The 730-nt window shown below is 46.8% G+C and overlaps 1 protein-coding gene across 1 annotated transcript; it reads left to right on the plus strand.

Moving 5' to 3' along the window:
* Window positions 1–12: 12 nt before the first annotated feature.
* LOC107682393 (fibronectin type III domain-containing protein 7-like) lies at window positions 13–642 on the plus strand (the record flags this gene model as incomplete). Its single annotated transcript, XM_016478643.1, has 2 exons — window positions 13–301; window positions 379–642. Coding segments are annotated over exons 1-2 (343 nt in total), but the record flags the coding sequence as incomplete, so codon positions are not given.
* Between the last annotated feature and the right edge of the window lie 88 nt (window positions 643–730).

A 730-nucleotide genomic window follows, 5' to 3' on the forward strand; every position in this document is an offset into this window, starting at 1 on the left:
TGATGTACACAAAGTAAATCTAATACATTTTCTATTGTAGCTCCATGTGCTCCAGTCAGTGTGGGGGTCACTAGAGACTGTGCATCGAATCACGTGATAGTAAGCTGGCAGGCCCTTCAGGATGGGAGTCTGTACACAGCAGTACTGCAGGATGAACATGGACCCACAGTTAATTGCAGCACCAGCTCTAACAACTGCACATTCGCAGACCTGCTCTGTGGAATGAACTACAACGTCACAGTCACAAGGAATGATGGTCAATGCAGGAGTCTGCCATCCACACCCATTCAGATACAGTCAGGTAACAGTCATGTGAGCATGCATGCATGTTTACACAGTAATAACAGATCTTTGAAACTGACTGCGTATCTCCTTTAGCTCCCTGTGACCCTCAAAACATCACAACTGTGCTCCAGTGTGACACCAACACGGCCAACGTGACATGGGCTGCCAGCGCAGGAGCTAATGGGTACACAGCAATGGCAACAGACGGGCAGCAGCAACGCTTAGCTTCTTGTCACTCTATGGGAACCTCCTGTCAGCTGACCTCTCTGCCGTGTGGGATGAGACTAAATGTGACTGTCCAAGCTGATGACACCACCTGCAACAGCAGCTCTCAACCTAAAGCTGTGGTGGTAACAGGTGACAGCTCATGTTAACTTTTGCTAATATATGTGATTCATAACAATGTGCACAAATAATTTGGCCTTTAAATACATTAGATGTATGA

This window comes from Sinocyclocheilus anshuiensis, unplaced genomic scaffold (assembly GCF_001515605.1).
Source record: "Sinocyclocheilus anshuiensis isolate Anshui unplaced genomic scaffold, SAMN03320099.WGS_v1.1 C32152582, whole genome shotgun sequence".
Lineage (NCBI taxonomy): Eukaryota > Metazoa > Chordata > Actinopteri > Cypriniformes > Cyprinidae > Sinocyclocheilus > Sinocyclocheilus anshuiensis.